Source organism: Polypterus senegalus, chromosome 2 (genome assembly GCF_016835505.1).
Source record: "Polypterus senegalus isolate Bchr_013 chromosome 2, ASM1683550v1, whole genome shotgun sequence".
In the NCBI taxonomy this organism is placed as follows: domain Eukaryota; kingdom Metazoa; phylum Chordata; class Cladistia; order Polypteriformes; family Polypteridae; genus Polypterus; species Polypterus senegalus.
In genome coordinates, this window is record NC_053155.1 from 253,727,571 (window position 1) to 253,755,379 (window position 27,809).

At 35.5% G+C, this 27,809-nt stretch overlaps 1 protein-coding gene across 2 annotated transcripts in view; it reads left to right on the forward strand.

The window, feature by feature from the left end:
• The first annotated feature begins 1,429 nt into the window (after positions 1 to 1,429).
• gpc6a (glypican 6a) overlaps positions 1,430 to 27,809 on the forward strand; it is a 1,322,758-nt gene continuing 1,296,378 nt past the window's right edge. Inside the window, exon 1 of one of the 2 annotated variants that reach the window (XM_039745387.1) lies at positions 1,430 to 2,062. In XM_039745387.1, the coding sequence (XP_039601321.1) occupies positions 1,912 to 2,062 (151 nt within the window). In that variant the 5' untranslated portion in view covers positions 1,430 to 1,911. The remainder of the gene's footprint in view (positions 2,063 to 27,809) is intronic. The other variant, XM_039745388.1, reaches the window with a different exon arrangement.

The following is a 27,809-nucleotide window of genomic DNA, read 5'->3' on the forward strand; positions in this document are numbered from 1 at the left end:
GTTGGTAGATACAGTATTATACACTTTCTTGTATTAATATTTGATTAAATACACTTTTTGATCTTACTTGTACGTGGCATATGTCACAATTGTTAGTATTGATGAAAGGAACCTGGGGTTGATTCTCAGCTATATCACTGTCCATGTAAACTGTACACATTCTCCAAACTGAATTGCGAGTCATCCACCCTGTATCTGCTGGGAGGTGCTATGCCAGAAATCTGCATTTTTCTCTGAAATGTACAGAGATGGAGTGTCAAGTTCTCTATTATATGAACCAAACTGCCTGCCCTGTCACTGAAGCCTGGCACTGACTGCCACATCTTGTCCTTCAGTACCCCTATACAATGTTATCCTAAATCACTTTTGAAAGAATATAGGGGAAATGAAGCCCCCAGTGTTAGACCTGTTTGTACTGCATTTCTCTCTTTTACTTTTGTTCCCATGACACAGATGTTATTTGATACTGTACCTCTTACAGAGTACGCTATCACAAGCCAATTTATAAAACACACAAAAATAAATTTCAAGGAATGGCATTTGTTATTTACAAATCATATCAAGATAATCAGCCATCAAATTTCACTCAGTCCAGTGGGGCTATGAGGCATGTGGGGATTCTCACTGCACTTCCTGACAATTACATGCCATTCACAATTAGTTCTGCAGGTAAAACTCACAGTATAGTGCTTTTGTGCGTTATTGTATTCAATATGTCTCTCTGGGGAAGTAAAGGATTATACAAGGAACACAAGTTTGCTCTGGTGGTTTTAGTGTGGCAGTGTGGCAGTTAGACTGTCAGCACACTGTATTTGTGGCCATTATCTCTCAGTATTGGGCACCAGTAAAATTCTGGTCTGCATAGTGTGGTATGGGTGCATAAGCACAATAATGTGCCAAGGATGCTGAAAAGGCAATCATCCCAGTGGCACTTGTAAACTTCATACCTCCAAAGCGGCAGTACTTTGTGTCTGGGTGGATATATTGGACAAAACTGAGGAAATTCTGGCGAATATTGGCACTTATGAATGTCATAATGAGTAGACTAGGAAAGTAATTAACATGATCCTGTTTAGATGTGCCGCCTGCCATCACACAGCTGACAATAATACAATTATATATTATTCCGAGAACATCCGCCTTATTTATTTATTTTGGCAGCAGGGTGGCTTGGCAATTGTTGTTGACAGCAGTGACCCTCATTACATGCAAGTACAAGGAGATGTCGCTTTTCCATATGTTTACATCCCAAATCAAAGCAATTGAGAAACGCAGGCATTTCCTGAATAATTGATCGTATTATTTATATTTGCATGCATGGCAAACTGAAGACTGCCTAACAGGAAAATCAAAGAAGCTCTCCGGTATCCAGTCATATTCCTGCTAGCACCATGAACTCCGGTCCGGGTTTTGCGAAGGACCTCTGTCGTTTCCATCTCTGGGTGCTTGGATATCTTTTTTTTCTCGCTCTCCTCTCTCTCACTCTCTCTCTCTCTTCAGGATTTCTCTCCCACTGCCACAGATCACTGTGCAGTATCTCCGTCTGTATGAGTGAAGTTGTCTGAACACACAAGAGTGCATTTCTGCTTCCTGAGCTGGATTTATGTGCCTCAACTTGGGCACGAAGCGCATCTTTTCAAAAGGACGGAACGGTACCTTATTCAACACATGCACGTTAACAAAAATAAATAAATAAAAGTGATTTTCTTGATTGATTTATAATTGCACTCACGATTACACAGACAGACACACATAATATATGTATATAATCTGCAACGGAAAGAAAAGTGGAAGCCACGGAGAGTGCTACTTCAAACAAACTGGATCTTCTTGGCTTTTTGGATGCAGTTTAAAGGGAGTGTGCGGCGGCAGTGTCAAGGATTTTATTTGTACTAAATCTGAAAGTAGACCATGCTGTGGATCTGGGCTATCTTTTGCACGCTGTCCGTGTTGTCACGTTCAGTCGTGGCGGATCTGAAAGCGCGGAGCTGCGTGGAGGTCAGGCAGGCTTACTCCGCCAAAGGCTTCAGTCTTGTCAATGTCCCTCACCAGGAGATATCAGGTAAGGAGCGCCTTGTCTTGTCATGTATTTGCACATTTATACATGCCTTGAGGCTGCCAATCGCTTTTTCACCGGACATTATAAGGGGTCCTGTATCGCTTGTTACATTCACAGCTTTAGCAGCATCAAAGTAGCTAAAAAGGAAATAGCGGTTGAATGTTTAAAATGATAGTCCGTTTAGGGTGATGAATACAGAGAATAAATGAGCAATACTACGCTTTGTTGGCTATGTGCCGGTCTTAACGACAGTATACTCCTCCGTAGATTGTCATTTATCAAGCACAAATCATGCATGTGCCGCAAAGAGGTCCTGTCATGATCATCGGTGCACACCCGTGCGTGCAGACCTGACACCTGTTCGGTGCGTTGGCTACATTCAAGACTATTTCTTTACACACTTAAAAAGCACGTGGTGACTCAGTAAAGTAACGCCAGTGATACACACTAGATGCCGTTAGAAAACAAAATCGAACAATGGCTCCACGCTGAAAGCGTCAAGTTTTCATTTCCGAAACGTCTGTTGCACAGCGCATCCCTCAATTAACCTGAGTAGCTTTGCTTTGCGGTAGCTATCCCGAGAATGCCTAATCCTTTTTGGATAAGTGTGCTCCTCCTTTTCGCTGCTGCTGCTGCTGCTGCTGCTGCTGCGCGCGCGCGTTTCGCAGGTAGTTACGCCGTCTGTTTAATTAGTTAGCTGTTCCGTTTTATCTGGCAATCAGAGCAGAGCCGGGCAGCCCAGCGCAGCACAATCGGAGCGAGGAGCTGCTCTTCCCCACGCCGTCTAGAACCTATGCAATTAAGACCAGAAAAAGGGTGCCCTGCTGCTAAATTGAAAGCTGTTTATTTATCACTCGCTCTATTATAAGCAGTTAATTATGTTATACAGCTGCCACAGCGCTGATGTGCTGCTGAATTATGCCAATAAATTATGAGCCGCTTAATCAAAGACACAGTTACTTTATTTAGTGTTGTTAAACGCAACGAAACAATCCTCCGACTTTAATAAAACTTCTTTCGGACTGTGATCAAACTGTAGCTGTAATATTTATACTACACATGGTACAGAATGAAAGGCATACATATTTAATAAGAATAAGAACATTTTTGATTATGATTTTTTCAGTAAAATACGGTGTTCCCAGTTGCATGATGAAATAAGTGTTAATAAAAAATAGTTTCTCTGCGATCAACAAGATCTTTACGTTTTCAGATTTGGAGCGTTTTGAACCATACTTTTGACGTTTAAGCTCAGTTTTTCAGTAGGGATGTTAAACTTTAACTCAGGACGTCTAGCGTAAGCATCTACAGTGCTCTGATTGAAATGTTTTCTTTCTCACTTTTGAAAAAGTTAGACATTTACTTGTTAAATGGATGAATTGTTATTTGAGGACAACCATTATAGCATTTTACCTATATCGCTTTCTCCTAATATAGCTTAGCTTTATATGTTAAATATCAAAATGTGCACATAAACACTGAATAGAAATAGTTTTCTTAAGTAAAGAGTATATATAAGTAGACAACCATATTCCTTGTTTGTATATACTGTATACTGCATATGATCACGATAAAGTATCAATAAAACTAACATATCATATAGTGCCTTTCACGTCTATCTATCTTTATTAAGCAAGCAATATATTATATAAGTAGAAAACCATATTTAGTCTTTTTAATGTATATATTGTATATATGGTCAGTATAAATTTAAGAAAAACTATCACAGAGTATCTCACATCTATCTATCTATCTATCTATCTATCTATCTATCTATCTTGTCTTTCCCATATATTGATCCTTATCAATCATATTTTATATATAAGTAGAAAACCATATTCAGTCTTTATATATACTATATATGGTCAGTATAAAGTTTGAATAAAACTGTCATATCATAACTATCATTTAATGCCTCTTACATCTATGTGCAGCAATTATGTAGGAAACATTTAAATATGACCAGTAATATTTACATATGTATCTGTGTGTGTTTATATGATTTTATACTCCATGTATACACATTATTATATATAGGTAAAACAAGCAATTTTGTTTAATTACATCCTTGCATTGCACATTTACACAGAGTTAAAAAAAATAAGAAATGTGTTTTATATATATAAGGTTTGAAAAGTTCTCAAAAAATAGTGTTGCTACTTTTAAAATGCTTTATAGACAGATAAACACATACTTGCTTGTGTATGTAGATTAGTAGTTGAAAAACCACAAAGCAACGTTCTTTCTGAACTTTGCATTACATATACAAGACGAGACAGTTATTGAGGTTAAAAAATAAATATTATATGTGCAATAATTCAAACAAAAATATTAAGGGTAAATGAAGTCAAATTTCTTTTTGCTTTTCAGATTATGGTAGTGCTGAAAAGGTTAAACCAGTGCATTGAATTAGTGTGTAATATTATGTGACTTAAAGTGTCCTTTAAGTTTCATAATATTACTATAAAACCTTCAGATTCATTTTCAAAGAAGTTATCCAACTAACAAATCAGTTCCTACAAGCTAAGAAACTGATTTTCCATTATTTTCTGAAACTTTAACCAGTCACTTTAAGCCCTTATCTTCTAACTTCATCCTATAGTTTCATTCAGTGCAGAATCACATTTCTGTATTTCATGTACTCTCCTAATATCTTATCACGTCATATACTTTTGTAAGATTTCAGAATTCTACATATTGTAGATTAAAATACTATCTATGAATGGTAGATAGCTTACTTTATTAGGATAATTGTTTTTCTCTTAATATAGAATGTTCACGTGTTATACATTAATAATCATTTAAGCTAAAGGTTAATGTTTACATTTATAATATATGAAGTGGAAGAATGCTATTAAAATAATCTAAATAATTTTAAACATTTTTATAATTTTAAATTCCTTAAGACAAACTGATTTTTGGTTCTTGAACTCATAAAACTTTGTTTTTCATATGTCCAGAAGGGGGCTCTACTGTGCAGGCAGAAGACTCTAGTAGAAAGGACTGGCAGTTTTCAGCAATATCACTTTGTGGTATTCAAATAGAGTTGCATTTTTGTTTAAATTTTTTTTTATTTAACTGATTATAATGTTGCCTAAATTAAATGAATGAATTAAAGTAGAATTGCCAAAGAGGTTGTGCCCATATACTAACAGCTAAATATCTGTATTACTCCTAGGATTTTACACCTTTAACTGTTTTTGGCTATGATGACCTCCAGTTCTTTGGAGCAATAACCACAATTATTATACATGAGTAGTAGTTCATAAAAATTACAATGTAATTATATTGTGCAGTAGCAAGTAATATTCACACCTTGTGTTTAAAATCACATGAAGAAGCATTTCAGTTTGCTGTTATGTTTTTCTTTTAACGTGCATCATCACTGAGCCACCATAAGTTTGTTCTTCCTTCCAGAGCAAACTGCATAATGTGCTTTAACTTTACAGCGCCGAAGAGACTTTTTAAAATGTGAGAGCTGACAGAAGGTAACCTATATTCCTGGCAATCCATCTGCAACAGATGACATTTACATTTGGCTTGCAATTTTTTTGAATTTTAAATCCTTGAATATATGCACATCTTCCCTTTAGTTTATTTAAGAAGGAGGCTGTCACTCTGGATTACAAATACATTGTCTTTTGTAATGAATGTAAACTGAAGGATGTTTGCCATGCTTAAACAATTTATAATCTTTGTAATTAATGCATTGCTTAATGTACTTTAGCATTCTTTAATCAGTGTTGCTGTAAATTAGGCAGCAATGTTTATTTTTCTACTTTTGCTAAAATTTATAAAGAAAATCAACTTTTTATTTGTTAATTTTTGAGTACACATGTACTTTAGCAATGTATGCCAAAATACATTTGCTGTCTAAATACTTTGAGTGACATGCTAAGGAACTACGTTAGACTACACATTCAATATTTTTTCAAATGTATTGTAATGATTAGTTAAGATCTATGTTAAGAAGATTAATATACAGTATATATATAATATATATGTATATAGTTAAGAATTATATGTGACATTTCCATGTATATTGAATATTTTATATTTGCATATATAGTATGTATGTATATACTGTATATATGTGTATATATATGTATATACACAGTATACATACATACATACAGTATAAATTATATATATATATAGTATACCTAAATACTGTATATAATATAAATGTATATGTCATAGTGTAAAATATGTGTCATTTTCTTTATCAAGAGTAAACTAGTTATTCATTAATTTTATGGACACTCTCAGTTATACAGAGTTACACAAATTATATCGATAACTCTAACATTACCTACTAAAATTATTATAAATACAATGTGCCTATTATAATCAAACTATGTTTTATTTAGGCAAGGAGTGTTCATTGAGTTGAGGAACAATAAAGGGCTTTTTTCTTAGTGTTTTTATAGGCTGTAATAAAGTAAGAAATCCAATTAAAAAAATCAGTGACCAAGTAAAATTGGGTTTGCAAACCTTAATTTGGGGCAAACATTTTTTTTAAAGGTTAATATCCTTAGAAGTGTATTCATCTGATTTTGAACGTAAAGTGCTTGTGAACAGAATTGCCTTTAAAGGAACTTGTGGCATTCTTTCAATTGAAAATACCCAAATGTATATTGCTAAAGTGTGGAATGACATAATAAAGCAAGCAAACATGATATGTGTGTGAAACATGTATTTTATTTGTTATTTATTCAGAAATATGTATCAAGCTTATTTGTAAAAGTTTTTTTAATGTACTGTTACTGTATATTATGCAGCAGCCTGGAGAAACAGGTGGAAAGCACTATAATGTGTCCCCTTAACCTAATTTCAATACATATATTGTACAGTTACTTACTAAAGTTATTCTTACCAGTTTATAATCACGTAACCAAAGAAACAAAAAAAAATCCTCCTTTAATAGTTATTGTACTTTGCAAAGATGTCTTTCTGAAGCAGTTGCAGGTTATCTTGGTCAAAAAAGAATTACAATAATGAACTAGTTAATAACTGCACTCATAATGTAAACACTAGCAGCTTGAAGCAGCGCCATTACAGATGGAACTAAACATGGTAGAGACTGCCATGTCCCTATAGGACAGGGGCCTGTGCATTCTTTGGTAAACTGAGTGCTACCTTGTTCATTACTTTAGAAGTAGGTGTTTAGATGTAAATATATTCTGATTTTGAGTCAACTTAGTACCCCTCCTCTTTCATATAGTGCAAAAAAGTGGGTGCAACCCCAGAATCTCCTTAATTACTTTCCAAAAAATCGGTTGTAGCTTGTGGTAGACATAGTGTAATTAAGTTATCTTCCAGGAAGATTCTGTCAGGACTATATGCTCCGATTAAATTTTCTAGCATTTGCTCAGTTGGAAGCGGGAATCTGTAAAGTGGTTTTGTAATTTCACAAAGTGCTCCCTAACTCAGTTACGCTGTAATGATTATAAACTTTTAACAAAGTGAAACTCATAACTGTATTTGGTTAAACGAAGATCACTGTATCAGGCAGTAATCAGCAGGCATTCTTTGAATCACAGATACGGCTAGATATTTATAACATAAGCTGACTTGGTGAATTTTCTTTGTACTTAATGTATTTTCTTTAAATTATTAAGGCAAATTGGCAGTAAGAGTTTTATTTTTTTTTTAAGATTTGCTTCCTAGAGCAGGAGTTACTTAAGCCACTATAATTTTCAGACATGGTAAAACTAAACAGAGTTTTGGCATTATGTTTTGGATTTGAAAATAATAGCTTAGTGGTGTTTTTTTGCATGAGGAAATAAAGGCTGCTGCTCACGGGTGGCCACACCTTGCTGTATGCCAAACTGAGCAGCATTCTGATTTTTTTTTTCTTGCCTTTCTGTCTGAGCTACTCTGCAGGTGCAGTCAGAAATTTGGCATTAGTGGGACGGCAGCATATTTAATAACAAGGCCACCTGTTCATGGACTTCATGATTACCTGATTCAATCACCCAGATCTGTGTTTTTCTCTTAGCATTTAATCTTTGAAAGTAATGAAAAACACAGCTTCTGAGAGATTTAAATGCCACAGCTGTGGAGAGCACTTTGATCAAAGCTTTTATTTGCCAGTTCGGTATGTCTAATAAAGAGGGGTAATGCATGACAGCTATTTGCATCTTATTATTAGCAGGTAGATTCTGATCGGCTGTCTAGGTACCTGTTAGACATGTATACATAATAGTGTTGAGTGAATGGCTGCTTTTAGGCAGGTTTTCTTTTTTTTTTCACTTAAAATTAGATGCCATTCTTGAATTCAAGGCAGCTAATGCATTTGAAGTCACATTTCACATCAGTGCAGTCATTTTGCCCAAAGTCGGATGCTTTTCTTATGCTGACATCATGACACAGATATCAAAAAGAAGCTATAAGCACATAATTTTTGCGTCCAGACTCAATTGAAGTTAATTTCATTTTGCCGTATGGTACTGTTTTATTCATTTCCTGCAGCCACAAGCTGTGAGATGCATGAACTTAACATCTTGACCTTAGGAGTCTGCTATAATAATTTGATGATTATGTGTTTTTGTTAAACTAGTTGCTTGGGGGCTTTTGGGGAATGATGGTTACTGTTGTCCTTATGTTATATGTTTATAAATAATGTTTTACTTATATGATTATCACCTAATCAAACCCATGGAGCTGATGATGTAAAGGTAGTAAAATATTTCATTGTGTTGTGCACTTTTTCTTTGTGGGTGTTAGCTCTGGTTTTCAATGTATATTTTCAGACTGTGTAATTTGGCTTTTCTCAAACTGAATGAGGTACACTGCCACTGATTAAAACTTTTATTCATCATGTGGATGTGTCCTAGATGAGTGTGGTATCACTAAGTGCCACTCACTACCTCTAGGTGATGCTACAGAGCAATTTTAAACTACAGTTACCTTCTTAAATGCCTCTTAAATGCCTCCTACTGAAAAGTTAGTCGGAAACAGTGAACATAAGATGAACAGTACAGGCTGTCAGGGAGGAATTTAAATCAACTTTTCTCAGTTTATTTTAAGCAGATTGTATGGGTTTATTGTTTGTACTGTCCGATTCCACATATATTTAATTAATGAATGTTCCAAACATTCTTACTGATTCACATATTCCAGTACTCCGAAGGTCATATTATGTATGGTGTGATTTAATTTGTTGAGAAAAAGAAGGAAAGTCCTTTTAAAATATTTGTTTAAATTGCACTAACTGCATACACCTCAGATGACTTATCTAAGTCTGCATAATGGAATTTGGCTGTAGTGAGCAAGTTTAAAAAAGGAGTAAAAAACATTGCTAGTGAAGCCAGTTCTGCACTTTTTGTCAGCTAAATAGACGATACTGTAACTTTGTCGCTTTGATGATTCCATTAGGTTCCTATCAGCTCGTAATTAGGGTGTTATAGTAATGTAAAACACAATTTGCTGGGCAACTAATTCCTCATCCCAGTTTGGAAAACCCTTGTTTAAATAACCTTTTTATTATTATTGCTTTAGTTTAAATTAGAAAATCAAAAAAATATATGTTGTTAAATGTGACCCGAGATTTTTCTGAATATTTTTCACAGGAAATAGGTAATAAAAATGTAATAAAAAAATAATGTTACCTCTGTACATTATTATCTTTCTCAATGGTGCTTCTCACTTTTGATTCACACACATCATACATAATCTGCACTCGGCCCTTCATCTCACATTAGGTTGCCTGGTTACAGCTACTACAGCAGTCACATGACTCTTTCTGTTTCTTTCTGTCCTGTCTCAGTCCTTTTGAATCACTGGAGTTTTATGTTTTTTGGTCAGATGTCTTACAGTTTAACTTTCCTGGCTTTCTGTTTAGTGCTTGTGCTTCCTGTAATTGTGTCCTTACCTGTTCTGCATACTGGTATTTAGCTTGATTTTCAAATACTTGCTCGCTTAGAATAATTTTCCTATTTGTCAACTTCATTTTCTGACATACAGCACATCTTTCTACTATTTTCTTGTTTTAAACCTATTTTGTTACAACCCAAATGTAAACCTTTGCACCTGCACAATGTTGGTAAGCGTGACTAACATGGGCCCAGATTTAAACTTTACTGCTTATCTATTTTATCTGGTGTCAAATGGGGTCTATGGTATTGGGTGAAAGGACAAAATGGAAGAGAATGCAGTCAGAAACGTTTGCAGCAGCCTGATAGCAATATTTGGCATTTTACCTTTCAGGGTAATTGGTATTAGGAAATTTAGACAGGCAGCTTCTGTAAAAGTAAACGTTTTTGATTTACTGTTGTGTATTTCTTTCCGTTCACATTCCTTTTACATGTGATATTACACAAAATACCTTCTAGCACAAACATTTTTTTCCAGTTAGATAGCAAATATGTGTATATGTTTTAATTAAATGAATGTTGATAATAGAGGTCAGGACCATTTTTTTTTACCTTTTTATCAAGAACATATATAAATAGAAGTACCAGTTATGAAAAATTAGCTTTTTGAAAGTTCCAAGACTATACTTTGTGTGAAGCAAAAATCATCTTTTCAGCATAGTAGTACTGATTTCAGATTTTATTTTATTATTATTATTATTTTATTAGTGCATTTATGCTAAAGGGATGACCTATTTAGTCTACTCAAAATGGCCAAAATTAAACTATTGTGTCAGAAAATTTAATTCTCTGATGAAAAGGGGAAATGCAGATTGAATAAAACTATGTAACAAAGTGTTGTAATGTATGTTCAAATAATTTGTTTTTACAATGATTACAGAGTAATATGCAATATGCTGCCTGTAAATTAAGAATAATGTAACTGCCACACAAATGCTGTATGAGAGCAAGAAAAAAATGCTGCATTCTGAAACTATCCAGACTTTCTTGTGGATTTGGCCACATAGTTTCATCTGTATCATCATTAAAGTTTTTTTAAAAAAAAATCTCCCAGCCTGATGAATCCGTGTTAGCAACGATCTGCACTAACATCATCACAGGTCTCTTCTATCATCTGAAGTAGACTAACATGATCATAAGTTTTAGACTGATAAACCTTCCACTATCTCAGTTGGATTGAGGAATAGAGAATATAATGGAAGGAAGATGACCTGGATTTAGGAGTGGACGTTTTCTGAAAATCATTGAATTGTAATTTTTGAAAGTGTTGTCTGTGGCCTTGAGCTGCAACAGTCAGTCATGTAGCACGTCAAGGAATACCAACAGAAGTTGTAAGGTTCAGATTTTTCATGCTAAAGGACAGCGCTTTGGTCACTGATAACAGTACAAATGGTGACATTTCTACTCTTTTTGGCCTCCTGGAGGTGATGCCCCAATGCCTTGGGGACCTGTTACCTCAGCACTTCCGCCACACCAGGAAGTGCTGGGGCGGTGGAGGGGGGGCTGGGGGAATAAGAACGATACTTGGAGAGCTGCCGTGGGAACATCCGGCACTTCTGCCACGCTGGGGCGTGGCCAACGAGGGAATGCTGGGAACCACCTGGAGCTCTCCGGGTATCCATCTAAATCTTCCCCCCAGCACTTCCTGGTGTGGCGGAAGTGCTGAAGTCACAAGTTCCCAAGGCATTGGGGTGCCTCCTGGTGGTGACCACGGGCCCCTACAGGGTGGGGCTTCCATGCCCTAAACCCGTGGCCCCCAAAGCAACCAGGAAGGCGGCCCCCACATGATCCCAGATGTCTATGTTTTTCGGAGTCTTGGGGCCCTGGTTTCCAGCATTGTCAGTTTCTCCTACCACCTGCTGGTCTTCTTTAAATTCTACCTGCATACCGCACTACAGTAAATCAAACTGAAACATGTTGACATCTTGCTACACTGAAAGCCAAATATCATGCAAGTTAGTTTGCATTTTTGTCCATTCACCTGTTCTCAGTCCTAAAGGTACAGCTAGAGTGAACCAGCTCAGGTTGTTGCAGTCTCCATGCTATTTCACATGCTCATTCCATTCTTATTTTTTATTTGAAAATTTCTGTCTTACTCTTCCTCTATTTGTTTTGCTACTTCTTGCACTACATGCTCTTTATTTGTTCCATGGTTTTCCATATTAAATACTTCTGCATCCAATGAAAAATAATTAGCTGATATGTTTATCTAGATGAAGACTTTTGTTCTTCATTGTCACTATGAATGTTACCAGTGGATTCATATATTCATAGTAATTGCCAACGTGTTCTTAAAAATAACAGTTATGCCTATTAATTGAGGATTGTGTGAATTGTATTGCTAAATGAGTCCTCCTGAATTGTAAATTGAGTTGAAACAAGTAGGATGTGTATTCAGTTTTGCAGGTCTGATGATTTGCTCTGGAAGTTTTGCACTGAGATCAGATTGATCTGTGTATGCATTTGGCCACAGTGCAATAAGCAACTGGGGAAAACTGTAATAATTTATCATATGCAGCTATCATTAGTCCTGCTTTCCATCCATGGTAGTGTCATAATTTATAGCTTTCTTGTTTTTGTCAGGACATATTGGATTTAAAGAACAGGGTATATGACTCATTCATTCATTTTCCGAAACTGTTATCCCATTACAAGGTCACAGATAGCCAAAGATTCTCCCTGCAACATCAGATGCAAGCAGCCCTAGTCAGTTGTAGGGTGTACTCACACTACATAGAGCCAGTGTAGAGATGCCTATCAGCCTAACATGAGTGTAACTGGGTTATGGCAGAAAAGATAAAAGTACCCTGGTAAGATGCAGTGTAAACAATTTCAAATAGCTGGGCTAATATTTGAATCAATAAGTTTGGCATCATAAGGCAGCAGCACTTACCATTGAGCTACACATGTATAGCTCTTCTGAATGAATTTTTCATTAACATGTCCTGTTGTATGCTGTTTAGTTTTATTTGTTTCTATTAAGTTGCTTCAGTTATATTTCATGTACTATTCATTTATGACAAAAATTAGTACTGATACTCAATTTATTAAATATGCAAATTTTACTGTTTAAAGTCTACTATAGTACTGTTTTGCATGGTGTGCACCCACAGTGCATTATAAAAGTTAAAATGTATTTAGTGACTGGCTACTGCATCTTTTAATAAAGACTGAAAGAGACTAAAGAGCAACTGAAAGCATAATGTAACCTAAAACTAGAACTGCATGTGTTGATGTCAGCATTTTGACACTGAATTGAATAGATTCCAGATCCATGGACAGGATGTGTTATGGAAATTTATCTGAAGATTGACTTGTCTGTTATACTTATCACTATTTGTGTCATTCCTTGTTGTGGTGCAAGGGAGAGCATTTCTAAAACTGCATGCTGCACTTGTTCAAGATATTGTTGTTAATTTGTTACCAATGATTTGGAGTTCAAGGTAAACTGAGAGATATACAAATACTTTTACCGAAAATAGCTTGCTTTTAAGATATTCCCGAAAACATGTGCCCTAAAAATGTGTGCACTTGATAACATTGCTCATAAGTTGGATCTTACCCTGAGTGTATTTTAGAAGATTTTAGATGAGATATACTGTATGTGAACAATGAACAATTTTTAACTAAAGTATGACTTGCATGGTGCATAGTCAACTAGGATGTATTTTATCATTGGCTAAATTCCATTCCTTTTGTGAAATTTTATCTCAGAGGCCAATTTCTCATCATTCATTTAGATAATGATATATATAAGGGGTATAGCTTTTTGTGTTTTCTTTGGCTGTTTGATTACCAGTGGATAATGGTTGATGACCCTGGTGACGTCTGGCTTGGCTGCTTGAGGGTTAATGCCGTCTAATACATTTTCAACTGGATTACAACATGAGTATCGTGAATAGGCAAAATTATATGTTTCAGTTTCTCCCATTTTTGTGCTCTGAAAGATACCGTAAAGAACACTGATTAAGAGTACTATGAGAATTATATTCTGTTTTTTTCATTTAGAAGTTTCGCACATGGGTCATCTGGTTCTTTGTGCAAGGGTGAAGCCTCACATAGACACATAATCTCCACAGTAATTAACCATCAACGACTGATTGAAGGTTTGATTATGTGCTTTTAAAATTTGGAGACCCACGTATATGCAATTTCATTGACATCAGAATATAGAAAATTCTTGTTTTTCAGTTTATATTTTTGTGAAGAAAGCAGCTAAGTTGTTTTGAACTTCGTGTGGGTTGACTTGTCTGTAATTATGTTTAGGAATAAACAGATAATAATACTTCCCCTCACTTTCAGTTAAGTATTTCGTTTGACATAAAATATCATTTTAGTAATGAGTCCAGATTATAGCTGTCTGCAGTATTTATGAATGAAGCGTTCACATGATAACATTATCAGACTTACAGTATATACATTAAGTATGTCTTTTAGAAAGAAAATATTAAATAAATCACATTAAATAAATCCTGAGGAGGATATAATAATTGAAGACAAAATTCTGCCTCTTACTGTAACTGATGAATTATATCATAATGTATAAAAAAGGTATTAATTATTCTTTTTCTAATGAAATACTCCACATATAAATTCTTTATATGTCTTCCAATCTATTTGCATAATATTGTGTTCTGCCTAAAAGTGCTGCTAGTATTACTGATGACCTTCTAGGGCCAGATAACTTGCCTTTAGCGATAAAGATGTGGCTGCCTTTTGAGTGTGGAAGCGATGATGTTATTAATACATAAAGCAGACAAATTAGATAAAAGCTGGTTTAAAATTACTTCCTCAGCTAGTATGTAATGCACATTAACAGCTGTATGATAACAAGTGAAATGCTGATCTCTATCTTGCTGAATCCATCTGTGCCTTGCTTTTATGTTCAGAGCCATTTCACACTCCTTCCAATGTCTGGACTAAAGGTCCAATAATTAATATTAAATGCTGGACTGAGCTAGAGTTATCTTTGCTACTGTATAAAACTATTTGTATGATTTATACAGGCATCTGCTGCTACCTTTAAGTATTGAATTAAGCAAGGGTGAAATGTTCTAATGATTTATTGATGTCTGTTCTTACTGTGCATCATAACGTTTACATATACAATACAGATTTCTGGGTTGTTTCCCAAACTTATTGACTAAATAACTCACCCAAGTACTCTATAAAGTTGAAGGACACATTTTACTTTTGGAAAAAGGGAGCAATCCTAAATAAAAATGGGATCAACCAAACTCATGAGAAAGGGTTTTAAAATGATTTCATAGGTAAAATGTTGTGTTGTAATTAAAGATAAAACATAAATCAGACTGTTTCTATTTAGGTAACAGAACTGTACAGCCAAGCTTCTGCTTATTACATAAAAGATTAAATTCAGTCCATCTGTTGTGTGCAATGTACTTTGAAAACACCTGATAAAGCATTTCTGGAGTTTCGTTTACATCTTTTTATTATCTAGGGTGTTTATTTTTAATCATTTGCATTGTAATAGGCTATAATTTTTACTGAAGAGAGCTGGTAAGGTGTTACATAATTTAATTTCATATATATTGTAGTGTTTTGCTTTCTTTAATTATAGTGGCCCCGTGTTAGGGTAGCACTTGAGTTCTCTCTTTGCCTCTATCGATTGATAGCTCCATCCATTTTCTGATGTGCTTGTCTAGTCATCTTTGGCAGAAGTGAGTAAAAAGCAAGAACAGATCAAAGTGAACATAAGAACATACAAAGAAACAGGTTGTGTGCAATAACTAACTTTGGACTAAGTGAGGAAAGGCATATGAACTTGTGGATAACTTGTAGGGAGTATCTACTGACCCACAATACTGCCTCCTTTATCGCTAAGTAATTTTTTAACAGGTTACATAGTTGAAATATAAAATTGAAATTTTTTTGCTGAATTCATTTATTAACTATTTCTCTCTTTTTATAGTTAAAATGCAACCATCTTTACATGAAGAAAAAGTGAGGCAGTCTAAAGAGTTTATTTGGATGTTGCTATTTTTATACAGTTATGTGTCTTTAGAAAATTGAATTTGGAGACTGTGGACTAATGTCTACATAGCAATACCCTAAATATTAAATTCCCTGTCATTCTGACAGCAAAAAACAATTTTGTATTATAATAATCCACTTTACAATAAATGAAAATGCTGAATATTTAAACACTGTTAAACTTAATAAGACTTTGAGATATTTAGAGAGTAGTGGCTTCATCTTGGCCTTTAGCTTAGCTAAAAGCTTTGCAAGGAAATGTTGTCCTTCAGTCATTCTTCAAACCGTTTCTTAAACTCCTAGCACGACAAGGAGTCATTTTTGTTTTTACATGCTGAAGGCTTTTTCCTTAATGTGTAACTAAAGAAATAGAGAAATTCCTTGGGGCACAATGAAAAAATGAAAATGGCAAAAACAAAACTACATGACATTTAGCATATGGCCTAATAGTATCCACACATAGTTGCACATGGTTATTCCCAAATTCACAGTGTTTTTGTTGTTCTTGCTGATAATACCAGCAATGCTGATTATTCAGTGTTAAATGGAAATGCCATTAACTGTCCTCAATGGGTCAGGCCATCTGGGGTACTTGGCAGCCTGTCAATGCTATGATAATGTGACTTTCTTGCTTTAGTATCATTTCTTGATCGCTAACATTGGATAAATAATTAATGAGCAGACCTCTATTTGATTATGTTTCCTCTTAATTGGTTAATTAGATGCTTACCTCCACTCATTATAAGAGATGAAAACAAAGGGACTCTGGTTCAACCCTGGGGAAGACAGGCTTAAAGTAGTTGAGAGTATAATCCTTTTACCTTTTTTAAATGTTATGTAATCTCAAATGCATCCACTTAAACACTAGTTGTAATGAAAGAGATAATTTTGACCTTATAGTTTCAAAAAATTCAATCACATAAAGAAACAAGCCACTCATCTCTAAATTATCTAACCCTACTTCTTTTATTAGATCGTCAAAGTTAACATAGGCCATGGTAAAGAGCTCAGCTGCCTCCTACCTCTGTTTGACGGGGTACAAAACACAGCCTAGACACTGGCATTATGAAGTTTACTTGCCCCCCTTCCTGTGTCTGAATAGTTTTTTGTGGGCTCTCTGATTTTCCTTCCTGTTTTAAAAAGAGTAGTTAAGAAACAATTAAAGGGTTGAGCCATTAAGCAGCATTCCTTCGTAACTGCGGTAGGTGGTTAGATTAAAAAAAATAAATAAATAGTGAGGCTTTGGGCAACACTGATGAGTCTTCATCCTTGGTCATCTAGACTAAGGGCTCATTTATACTTCACGCGACGCGACGCATGCTGCAGCGGACGCTCCTGCTACGCAAGCGTTGAAGTGTTTATACTTGCGCGCGTACTTTACGTAAATCTGGAGGAGTCCACCAGGTGGCAGTGTGAGATATTATCACGGTGAGAACATGTTTGGCTTCTCTGTGTTGTGAATTGCCTAAAACACCTATTAAATTCCGACAACACCTTACCGCAATATCTGTGAAAAGGATGTTTATTGATTAAATCCATCAATCCAGGGATGTGTCCATTCCAACAAGCATTGGGCACGACTGAGAAACAATCCCTGGACGAGGTCTCTGCTCATCGCAAGGTGAATACAAGCACACATACACTAGCGTCATTTTAGCGGCACCAAATCCCCAAATCTGCTTATCTTTGGAAGGAAACCTGAGCACAGTGTGGAATACAAGCAGGAAATACCAGCAACGTAACTCCCTGCGAGACAGCAGTGCTATTGCTCCGCCACCGTGTCACCCCCATGTGTGTAATTATTAACAGTATTCATTATTTAAATGAAATTATATGTAAAATGTAACATACACACTTTAATGCATTTCATCATGAAAGTGATATCAAGTATAAATCTAAAGATTCTGAATGTGCAGAGAGTTGGAATATCATACATTTAATTTGTTCTGTGTGGTGATCTTTTGCTGCTTTCCGCTGCTGTCAGGTCCAAGAAGCTCGTAGCGATTAAAAACTGGGATGACGTTTACGACGGTCTGCTTTAATGATAAAGTAAACTACGAGGTTAAAGTGGACAATTCGAGATTAAAGCCGAAATTTCCACTTTAATCACAAAATACACGTTTTCACCATGTCCTTTATTTTTTTCTCAGTGGTTCAAATATAACGCTATACATTATGTTGCTGTTGTTAAGTTGCAAAAATAAAAAAATTAAAAAGACGACACAAAAGATGGTATGTGAGACTTTTAAAATGTATCGTGTCATTACATTCGGGAACTATCTACATGTGACAGAAAGCCTCTATGCCGATCCTACGGGATGGATGCTTCGATGTGATGAAGCAAAATGCCGACATACAGATGCATTCGTGGTGCTTTTATATTCAAGCGTTGCATATTCCCGATCGTAATGACACGATACATTTTAAAAGTCTCAGTGCCGTCTATTTTTTTTTTTTTGCAACTTCACATCGGCAACATAATGTATAGCGCTGTATTTGAGCCACTGAGAAAAAAATAAAAGACACGGTGAAAACGTATTTTGTGATTAAAGTGGAAATTTCGGCTTTAATCTCGAAATGTCCACTTTAACCTCGTAGTTTACTTTATTATTAAAGCAGACCATCGTAAACATCATCCCAGTTTTTCATCGCTACCAGCTTCTTGGACCTGACAGCAGGTAAAGTAAAAAAATAAAAAATAGACGGCACAAAAGATGGTATGTGAGACTTTTAAAATGTATCGTGTCATTACGATCGGGAATATGCGACGCTTGAATATAAAAGCACCACGAATGCATTTGTATGTCGGAATTTTGCTTCAACACTTTGAACCATTCATCAAACAGCAAAGCGCGCACATCGATCCCGAAGGATCTCCATAGAGGCTTGCTGTCACATGTAGATAGTAAACAGAGACTCTGACGTCACGTTCCGACTTTTAGCACACTGCGCCCCCTGACTTTTTGCTGGTACTGCAACTCGCACACGCGTCGCGTTAATTTCTGAGAACCTGCTCAGAGGACGCGTGAAATGAACGCTGGGAACGCGTGGCAGCCATGATGTGGACGCGTACACGTTCTGAGCGTGAAGTATAAATGAGCCCTAACACCATCTTGATAGTCTGGGTTAGAGCCAACATCCAAGGGTCTTCTTTTACAGGATGGTCCTCTTAAACATGGATGGGAAAAGAAATTGTTGAGTAGTGGCATTACATTTAAATATGTCCACAGTAGACCATTTAAATTGGTGTCTATTAGAAGTGCATTAAGCTCATTCATTTCATATTCCTTGTATGTCAGTTTCATTAGTGACTCTGACCTTAGTTTGCGCTTGACTTGTCCAAAGTGGCCATGATGGTTATTGCCCACTGCCAATAAATAGTAGATTAATAGATTTATTAAATGAATTGGCGGATTGCCATAGAAATGGCACGATTGTGCACTAGATAGAAACCAAAAATAGGAAGCAACCAGTAGATGGTCAAATTTATCTGCAATCACTGAGCCATTTTCATCAAATATTTGGAAGCTTATCTTAATTTATTATAATATGAAATTGAATTCAGTTGAAACTTTTCTGAAAATATTGCCCTTTAAACCTGATTTATGACAATAGCTATGATATCAGTTTTCTAAATAACTATAAAGGATAAATGTGTTTCAGTATCATTAGCTCACAAATCTCCATCAAAGTTTCTTGATTGTTATATTTAGTTGAATGATAAATATATGACCTGGTGCTTAATACTTATTGGATAACAGTTCTTATATCATCATTCTCTTCATTCGCAGTGGATTTGTTAAATTCAAACATTGGCAACACATATTATTGAGCTTATAGTATAGTTCTCCATACTAAAATCAGATGCACATATTTTGACTGCTAACTTTAGTTTCAGGTCTTTTTTAGGGTTGCTAGATTAGAAAATTAGAAATATGGGACACTCTTAAAATCTCTCTCTATAATACTATATATACTGTATATACACACCCAGATCAATATATTATATAAAAGTAGAAACATAATTTAAAAACATAAAGCAAGGATTTTAATAGGTTATGAGGAAAACAAAAGTAAAATCATTTGAAAATTATTTAATACAAGCTAAAAAAAATTCTGTAAAAGTGAAATCATTTGAAAATATTTATTTAATACAGAGAACAGAGAATTATTATTACTTAATACAGGCAGTGGGCCGTGGCAAGTAGTAACAACACACTTTGTTGACACTGTATGTTGCAATGCTGATACAAAACTACACAGCAGCGCGGCTGGAAAGCAAAATGGTAACAGTGTCGCTGTCCTCAGCCAACCATTGCAACTGAACAAGTTGCAAACAGGCAGCAAACACTAGTTTCCTCATTACATTTGGGTTATTTTCATCAAGAGAATCTCAGAAAAGAAAGTATAATTACTTATAAAGTTACAACTAAGTACCATAGGAAGGTGGTAAAAATATATTTTTATTATGAAATTTGAAAATGAACTTTGAAATTGACATTTGGGTGTCCCTGAAAGGTCAGTACGGGATGGGACAAAATTATCAAATATGAGACATGTACCGTATATAAGGGACATCTGGCAACCCTTGCCTTTTTACTTTAAAACATACTTTGTTATGTGCTGCAGTATGAACTATCCTTGCTCAGAACTATATCACTATCTATAATGGAAGTATTATATTTTCATAATATTATTACCAATGAAACAAAGTGAGTTTTCTAACATTAAATATCATCTGCCTCAGGCTGACTATTAGTCTGGCTGTCTATTATAAGTTTTTTTATAATGATGAAATGCCCAGGGACTGTCTACTAATTTTTTTTAAATATCATGCAGTGCATTTTTATGTAGAGTGATGCAAGTGAGGAAAAGTGCTATTAAAAAAAAACAAAAAAGTATAAACCAGTAACCAGTTTATTCTTGGACAGCAGAAGCAGCTTGGTTTTAGGACTACTCCTTCACTGCCCCATGAATGTTTGGTTTTTGACATAGTCACTTGGTGTCTCTGCAGGGCTTGCTTGTTCTCCACAAGTTTGTGTTGTTTTTTCTGCATCTAAAGATATTTATTAATGACCATCAATTGGCCAAGTGGTAGTGTGTGTGGCGTGCTGTGCTTATTTTGGTTTCTTGTGTTGCAGCTAATGCTGCTGGAATCAGCTTTGCCTTTCCAAATGCCCTGATTGAAACTGTGGTCTTATGAAATGGAATTACTGGAGGATTTGTGCTGTTGTCTCCTATATTGCCTTAATTCTTCACCTTTTCTAACTGTAGAATAGTTATTTCTAAATTACTTTTGTGCTGATGTAGATTTGATTTATTTTACTTACATAAACCTTCCCCACTCTAAGCCATTTCTGCACATGTTGTGTCCACTCCTTAACATCTGCTCCTAGCAATTCACTTCTCTGCCTGGTTGGTTCACCCTGGGGAAACAGAAACACTAGATGATTGTCTTTTTGTCCACAGCAGCCAACACTTTCTTGGCGTTGATTATAGAACATGATCCAGCTGTCTGAAATTATAGTCGTGAAGGGCAGCCTTCTCTTATGGATGTTTAGCATTTGTGAACAAATTACATGTTAATTTAATTTATTTACTTCACAGGAAGTTTATTGTTCCATAATTATGTGCAACGATTATAAATCAAGTCAATATCAATTCAATTATTCTGTCAAAATCAGATTGATACTGTATGTTGTGTACACAGCATCTGAAACTCATCCATTGTAATTCACTTACACACATCTAAAGGCTTGAGAAATAATTTGAGTCAATAATTCAAATAGCCTGTCATATTTTTAACATGAATTATGGACATAACACCTTGGAATTAGTATATTCAATATTGTATTTACTCATCATTGATTACTGTGGGCACTTCTGGCTTTGAGAAATGATGATCATCTTCAGTCTCTGAACCTGTCCATCCTTGCATTTTTCTTAACCCACTCCTTCCTTTTTTACTGCAGTTTTCAGACGCTTTGGGAGCAACAATGAGGGCTAAGTTAACACACACTAAATAAGAAGGGTTCAGTAAGCAACTGGCAATTAACCTTACTTTCATTTTTTTGGTAGGAAAGGAAAAAACATACAAAGAAAACTAATGGACACAAAGGGAGAACATGCAAACTCCACAAAGCCAGAGGGCAGGGGATTATGCCCAGGCTAACTATTATGCCTTTGAATTAGTCTCAGTGTATAGAATGAAACAATTATTTGTTCAGCTAATGTTTCATGCTCCTTATCATAAAAAAGACCTTATGCTGGTTAATAAAAAAATCAAAAGTTTTTCCTTAGATTATAGTTTGGTGTACTGCTCAATGAATTAATATAGGGAATTAATAAAATGTTTTATTTGGAAATCCTAACAACTGACAGCAGCTCCACATGCCCTTTTCTGTAGCTGACATTCATTTTATACTGTGTTCAATAGATAGTCATTTAAAAAGAATGTTTGACTTCTTTAGTGGTTATCATCGTAATCACCAATTGCTGTTTTTTAGGTCTACTCAGAATAGCTGATCCTGATCCCCCTCACTCTTATTTCCTCCACTCTGCACAATCCTGAACATCCTATTTTCATGAGATCTGTTTTTCATATCATTTGACTCCAATTTGAATTCCAGCCATGACTTTTTTCTCGGCCCTCTGGGTCTCATCCACCTCCGGCTCCATCTTGATGCACCTCTTCACCTAGTCCTCCTCCACCTCACAGTCGACATGCTTAATGCACAACACCTAATGCCTCCACACGAAGTCTTCATCTCACTCCATGATCCCCCTAACATTTAGCTTTCCATTCTCATCTCTGTTCTTTCTCTCTTTCTAAGATGAGCACATAGCGGTGATAGAGCTGATATTGAAACGTGCCCACATACACTGTCTGTCTTGTGTTGTTACATAGCATACACATTTTTAAGAGGTGAGGGTTTTATCTCTAACTCAACAGGTGATTTGATTCTTCTCCTCCTCTGTAATTTTAAATTATCAGCATAAACTGAATGATAAAATTGCATTGGTTTTGTAACTCATGTCAAAAGAAAAACTCTATCTGCCAGTTTAATACACAGAGGGAGAGTATAATTTTTTCCCTCTAGGAAGATATAACTGCAATTTCTCATGTGAAAACAAAACCGTAACTACATAGCTATACATTTTATCATATTAGAAGGAACTGATTATATGAAGTCATATGTATCTCTTCCTTTGACAAACAGGCTATGCCTTCAGGTTAACATTTTGGTTAAAATCAATATATTTTAAAGTAGTTATCTTAAATCCCCCTGTTTATTACTTTGCAAAAAATATTGAATCAGCTGTAACATTGTTTATTTTATAGCTGGAGGGGCACATTGTGCTAGATTATGAATTTTCAATTTATATCTTGTTTACTGTTAAAGAAATCAACTGCATTGCATATAAAGTAGTTGTCTGAAAGAAATGGCATGGAGAAGACATTCTTTGGGAGTATAGCAGAAAATCCACAAAAGGGATATACTGGTTTTCATGATATGAATCGATATTTAGCAGATAGAAGTGTCCGAGTGATACAGTGGCAGCATTGGGACCTCAGGTTCAATTGCTCACTGTGGTACCATCTCTGTCCTTTCTGGATTTTCTATAGGGACTCTGTGTTTCCTTTCTCAGGTCAAAGACACATTAAAGATATTTTTAGTAGTTCTATATTTGTAAAGTGCAAGCAAGTGTGGGTGTGCATGTGACAGCCCCACCTGAAGTTCAGAGTTCCTTCTTGAATTTGTTAGTAATCATTGGTAGGTTTGGACAGGCCACAAATATGTCCATGTGGAGTTTCTTGGTGGTCTATGTGGTATTTCCTCATGTTGTGTCACTTTTGCTCTTATGTTTCTTAAGACATCTAGGATAGGTTAATAGATGAATCCAAACTGACCCCATGTCAGCATTGGTCTCTGCTAAAGTGTGCCCTGTGATGAACTGGCACTCTATCCTAGGCTGGCTTCAGCCTTACACTCCCTCCTGCCATTACTGTTTCCAACTCCATGACCCAAAATATAACAATATTTTAATAAATGAATTTATTTCCACAGTGTGTGCAAAATTTGTATAAGAATAACATAGTATGACAGCTGGCCTGTTGGACATACACCTCTGTAATTAGTCTGAGAAGGCCTCAAATTACTGGTGAAAGACAAGGCTGGAATTTCAAATGGTTGCATGTTGGAATTCAGATAACAAGGAAGTTCTATTCTCAGTTGTATTTTTTCTTGCTTCTCAACAATCTTAAATACTCCTTGCTGAGACTTTAAAAAATATTATTTTGGTTTCTGCTGTTGATCTAATATTACAGTGGATATTCAGACTTTTTTTAGCTTTTGCACATTTTGCTGTGTTGTAACTGTGTTCATTTAAATACATTTTTATCCATATCATGAAGCACTCAATTCCCCAGGATGAAAAAGTGAAAAGACGATTTTAGAAATTTTTTGCAGATTTATTACAAGGACTAGATGAGTCTCCTTGTGGTAGACCACCTGGACTCACTGCAGTTTGCCTATAGGATAAAGACTGGAGTGGAGGATACATTTATCTGTCTGCTCTATAAGGCTTATTCTCACCTGAACAAAACTGGCAGCATTGTGGGGATTATGTTTTTGATTCCTCCATTGCTTTCAGAACCATCCAGACATTCCTGTTAAGGGGTAAGCTCTCAGATATGCAGGTGGATGAACCTATGGTGTTCTGGATAATGGACTATCTGTCAGGCAGACTGCAGTTGGAAAGAGTCAAGGACTGTGTTACTGAAATGAATGTGAGCAACACTAGAGCACCACAAGGAACAGTCCTGTCTCATTTTCTCTCCACTCGACTATAAATTAACATCACCTCATGTCACAAATTCTCAGATGAATCTGCACTCATGGGGTACATTGATATGGGGGATGAGGCAGAGTATAGGAGTTACATTGAGAACTTTGTTTCCTGGTGCATAAATATCAGTAACATCAATAAAACCAAGTGGTTATTGACTTTTGATGCACCAAAGAGGAGCCTCTTTATCAGGTCACTATTCAGGGAGTGGATGCAAAGGTTGTCCACTTCAACAAACACTTGGGAGTTCACACCAATGACAGGTTGGACTGGTCTTGTAACACAGAGGAACTGCATAAGAATCACAGAGTTGACTCTTCTTGCTTAGGATACTGCATTGCTTTAATGTGGGAAGTGATATCCTTCACATCTTCTACAAGTTTGTGACAGCCTGTGCAATATTTTACTCAGTAGTGTGCTGGGCTGGTAACATCACTTGAAGAGATGCCCACCAAATCAACAAGCTAATCAAAATGGCGACCTCAGTTATGGGATGCGCTCTGGATGCCCTGGAGGTTGTAGCAAAGGAGAGAAATGAAAGAAAACTGAGTGCCATTATGACCAATGCAGCACATTCTCTCTCTGATGCACTAACACTGAGTACTTTCAGCTTGGGCTATATGTGTAATTATTCAAACAGTTTCTGTGAAAAGACAAATCTCTATCGGGACAAATAAAGTTTGTCCAATCTGTCTGTCTGTCTGTCACAAAGTGAAATATCGCATTGACACAAGTATTCAGACATGTTTTCACTGGATACTTTGTGAATCCACAGTATTATTTTACTATAATTCTTGGAATTGTATTGTGATTTATTTTTATTAGTTTGTGTTTCACCATAAATAGAGAGATGGCAGTACCTAATGGGGGCTGGGAGGTCTTGTGGCCTCAGAACCCCTACAGATTTTTTTTCCCTCCAGTTCTCTGGGTTTTTTTTTTTTGTTTTGTTTTTTCTGTTCTCCTGGCCACCGGACCTTACTTTAGTCTTTGTTATTTATTTATAGACTTTTCTTTTTTCTTTCTTCGTCTTGCAAAGCACTTTGAGCTACATAATTTGTATGAAAACAAAATAAATGTTGTTGTTGTTAATGAAAAGGTAGGCTTATGCTTCTTTGTTTTACGGTGATGTTAGTAGCACTAGTACTGACATTTTTGTCTGGCCTTTTTTATCCGGATGCATGACAGGTATGAAGGTCTTTGTTTTTGCATACAGTATGCCAGTGTTCCTTCTAAAAATGAACTCATTTTGACTGTAGCCATAAGAATATAAAAAAAAACTCAATCTCTACTAAATGAGAAGCAGTGTCTCAAATCGCAAAAAACTGAAAGGCCACAGGTAAGTTATAAAGCTATTTAATTAGCATTAAAGGATTTAGCAAGTTTGCAGTTAAGTCCAGTGAAAAAGAAGTTCAGACAAATCAAGCAGTAGCTTAACAAACTCCATTATATTTTTGTAGTTTGCTATTAATTTCTCTGTAATTAGTCTGTGCTCTGGTTTTGGTGATGGACACTAATTTGCTTGTTTCTAGGAAAGCTACTTTGTAATTGCTTCATACTTGGACTGACCTTCACTTTTTTTCTCAGTATTTGCCAACCGTTGTTCAGCACCTCAATTAAATTATACCTTTTTTTCCCCAACATTTTGTCACTGTCCTGCAAGGTCATTGTTTAATTGCAGTTAACTCTAGATTAACTGGGTTGATGGGAGTAGAAGGTCATTAATGCAACAGTTTAAACTGAAGTGGCCAAAATGTGGCACAAGTCTGATTAAAAGGGAAGTTACATTACGTTCTTACAGCGTTTACTAATACATTTATCATTATCTAGACATCAGCCAAAAGTAAAAGTGCACTATCTTAAGAACACAGAACATCATTTAAAATGCTTATTGACAAGTAACCTAATGGCAATATTTTTAAAACAGTCTGCTAATGCTGTTTGTTATTTAGCTGAGCTCTTCTTCTTTCTTTGTATTACACATAAGCTTACACAACACCATTTTATAATTTTACCAAACTATCATCTTCAGCATTTTTAAATAGTCTTTCATACAGTGTAGCTCTTCTCCTACACTGTCATTGCTATTCCCATCTCCTTAATCAGGAAGCATCAGAATTTTGCCAAAGCTTAGCATATTAAACCTGGTTTCAAAGTCATGTCACTCAAGTCATTCATTAATGTTGTTGCCAACTTGTTAGCCACCAGCTGTTACAGTAGCTTTGCTGTTTTTTCATTTGCAAATGTTGTTTGTTTTGTGTTGTCTTTACTTATATATATGCTATTGCTGACTTGTATTCAATCTAATTTTAACATAATTCACTTATTTTTGATTTTATTGTCTTAAATTTACTTTCTAATACATATATTACAAATCATTAAGGAATTCAGTATTCAGTATTATTCAGATCAGATATCTCCTCCCCTACCTGTGTAGACAGCAAAGAACAAAAAAAATTATAAAAATCCAAAAGGTTACCAGTGGTTCAGCATGTTCAGTTTGTTATGAGACACATAGGTGTCTGAAGATTGTTGTGAATGGAAAAGAGACTGGGAGAAATCGAAATTACCAGGCAACCCTGAATCATTAGGGAAACACGAGAATCGAAAGTCAAAGTTAAAAGGAGAGTCAAAACCAAAACCAAACACATTACACTAGTGCCTATCTGAATTAAAGCTAATTATGCTGCAGAAATTTGAAGGTGTTTATCCACCAAGAAATAATTCATAAAGGAACCACCCCAATATTTATAGCAACACTTCCATGACATCATCTGTGCAAAGATCATGGTCATATAATGGATCCAAAACTTGTTGCTTAAACAAAAATAAAAAGAGGAATGATTTAAAACTTTGTCAGAATGAATAAAATTAAAATATAAACTTCAAAAATGTAATTATAGTAACAGAAAACCAAAATAATAAACCAAAGTATGTGTTTAAAACACAGTATATATCACACAGTTAATTAAGGGTGACATTGATGAATATTTGGCAGATTAAAAAAATCCTTTGACTTATTCTTGACTTTG